Source organism: Diachasma alloeum, unplaced genomic scaffold, assembly GCF_001412515.2.
Source record: "Diachasma alloeum isolate Michigan unplaced genomic scaffold, Dall2.0 Dall_scaffold_00609, whole genome shotgun sequence".
Taxonomy (NCBI): domain Eukaryota; kingdom Metazoa; phylum Arthropoda; class Insecta; order Hymenoptera; family Braconidae; genus Diachasma; species Diachasma alloeum.
The window spans coordinates 138-3,232 of NW_021680741.1; the positions used below are offsets into that span (position 1 = coordinate 138).

Genomic DNA, 3,095 nt, shown 5'->3' on the forward strand with positions numbered 1-3,095 from the left:
AATCTCCTCTCTTATCATACTGCGCAATATCTTCAACGAAACTACATCATTGTCTTCTATAGGATCTGCTACATTGCACAGTCTACGATGATCTATATCGTATTGTCCATCAGGAGTGACTTTGAATCCTTCTCCTGGAGGACCACGGCCACCAGCAGTCCTCACAGGATAATTGTTTCCACTCAATTGGCGTCCAAACACATCAACACTCATATTTCAAATGATGAAGTATCAGTCTTACAGGCTAATAAATAATCCTAGCCTCCCGTAATTCCTCCAATANGTATTTCAAATGATGAAGTAGGAGTCTTACAGGCTAATAAATAATCCTAGCCTCCCGTAATTCCTCCAATATTGACATAATTTCATTGGTATGACTCATATTCCCAGCTGATTGGGACGCCATGAGCAGTCGCAATCTATCCACAAGTTCATTGGGATCATCCCAATATACGTAATCCATTTTTCTAGGTTTCTTTGATGCGATCATATGACGAGGAAGTGCTCGTCCAGTTTTGGTATCGATGAGGTTTGTAATAATGTTTTTATATTTCAATGTGCTACTTGTTCTTAAAGGTCCACCAGATTTGTAAAACATGCGATCGGCATTTGTACTCCGTATTATGTCACCATAGGTATGCTTATCAGTTTCGGTTATGAGAGTCATGTTGGGTGACTTTTTAAAGATCAATTCAATTAGACCAGGGGTTAATGTATATTCTTGACCTTTAAGAGTCATTGAATTCCCATGGAAATTGACCACAGAATCACCGATTTTCATATCGTGCTTCAACATACGTACACCGAATTCTTTATCAAAGTCCTTCTTTCCATGCTCTGTATCATATCGATCCAGATACATTCGAAGCAGATTCTGTGTGGCTACAGGAGATTCTGACTTAGTGGATGGAATACGATCAGCTGGAGTCATGGTCTTTATTGGGGTTATTTTTTTCATAGGCGTACTCGTAGATGGTGTTTTTGGATCAAATGGAAAATCATCTACGGATTGATATTGGGATGAATTATCCTCATCATCATCATCCGTATCTTCCGATTTTAGAATAGAAGTATCAGCGGTTTTGCCTTTTTTCCTCTTTTTATTTAGAGATTCCTTCGTTACCGATTGATCCACTAATTTCTCGAGAGGTGTTATTACTGGTTTGAGTACTTCACTCATAGTTCTTTCAGTGGTCTCTCTACCCAATTTCATCATTTTATGTTTACGACGAATAGCATCACTCGCTTGAGTGATACTCCGTAATACATTTGTTTCCTTTTTAAAATTTTCGCTCTGCATGTTAACACTTGTACTGTCAGGCAACAACTACTGTCAACTCCCAAAATTAATGTATATTTATCTTACTATGAAACAGTCGAATCCTTTTCGGTATCGACCCTTATTGAGCTCACTATCTTTATCAATCACAAGGAAACTATATTTGTCTGCATTCCAGCATTCCACACACAAAGCTTTGAATTGTGTGAAAGACATATCAGTATTCACGTGGTCCTCATAAATATGCTTTAAATTCATTTCATCTTGACGAAAGAGTATTAGTAAATTTGTATTGTCACGCACAAGATGTTTCGGTATACGAGCATATGTTTGGCATAGATAGAAACTATCGACATTCCTATGACGTCCCATGCAAAAAAACGCTCGCATATTGTCTTGTTTCTCACATGCTACATCATCGAAAACCATGATGGAATTTGGTCGGGCGTTTTCTGGACGAATTACATCATCATGTTCACCCAATGGAAAGTAACCAATTCCTTTTATGTTGGAGAGCAAACGTTTGAGAAACTGATATTTTGGTTGATTTAGAGATTTAGAATACACATAGATATTTTCAAATCTCAAACCATTCGGGTGAACTATGAGAGCTAAGAGAGCGTTAGTCTTTCCACAATTTGAAGGTCCACAAATTACGGTTCGTACAGTGCTAGGTAACAGAGGCCCATGACGCTTTTTCTCACGCTTATTTATTTGCGTCAGATTATCAAAATTCATTATTGGAAGTTTCGTGCTCTGATTCTTGAACTTCATAGTTAATGACTGATCAAAAATGATATAAAATATAATCCATTTATAGATATCAATGCCATTCACACGTTAGCACTTGTCGTTGTATCATCCCAGTTCTCCGTCTTGAAAGCTTGCATAGGTCGAATCATATCTTTTGGGAACTATATTGATCCATCCTCCTCCATGTTCTAATAAGGACTGGTATGGAGACTTATAAATACGCAGTATTTATTTAATCATCAGTCAGTCTGTTCTGAGACATGAAAGCATCCAAACGTAAAAGAGGGCGTCAAGGTAAAGGTTTGGTAAACAGGATTATCAACAAACTTCCGGTTGAATTACATATACCAGGCTATCAGTACTGTGGTCCTGGGACGAAATTACAAAGAAGATTGGAACGGGGTGATCCTGGTATAAATCCACTTGATGCAGCCTGTAAAGAGCATGACATAGCCTATTCAAGAAATCGAGATAACCTAACTGCACGACACGAAGCGGATAAAATTCTCATAGAGAAAGCCTGGAAACGAGTTTTAGCAAAGGATGCAAGTTTAGCTGAGAAAGCTGCTGCTTGGGGGGTAGCCAATACCATGAAAGCCAAAACTTCACTCGGAATGGGTATTAAAAAAATCCGCAACAAAGGTGTCACGAAGCGGAAGACGAAGAAGGGAAGAAAACGTGGTGGTAAGATGAAGAAGAAGAGGAAGGTATCTTTGAAACAAATCATTCGAGCTGCCAAGTCGTCTATGCAACCGGGAGCTGACGCTATCAAAACCGCTCTTAAAGGAGCACGTGAAGCAGTGAAAGAAAATGGTGGCAGAAAACGCGTGCTATCCCCTCGTATCTTACCTGTACCCGCTAAAATTGGAGGTGTAATACCCTTCCTCATACCTCTGTTCGCTGGTTTGAGTGCAACTGGAGCATTGGCAGGTGGTGCAGCAGGTATTGCAAAAGCTATTAATGATGCTAATGCCGCAAAGAAAGCACTACAAGAGAGTGTGAGACATAACCAAACAATGGAAGCGATTGCATTGGGTAAAGGCTTGTACTTAAAACCCTACAA

At 39.2% G+C, this 3,095-nt stretch overlaps 1 protein-coding gene across 1 annotated transcript; it reads right to left on the reverse strand.

The window, feature by feature from the left end:
- Positions 1 to 316: 316 nt before the first annotated feature.
- Positions 317 to 1,300, reverse strand: LOC107043664. The gene has a single exon (XM_015265247.1). It carries the CDS (start codon positions 1,298 to 1,300, stop codon positions 317 to 319), a length of 984 nt encoding a protein of 327 aa, XP_015120733.1.
- Between the last annotated feature and the right edge of the window lie 1,795 nt (positions 1,301 to 3,095).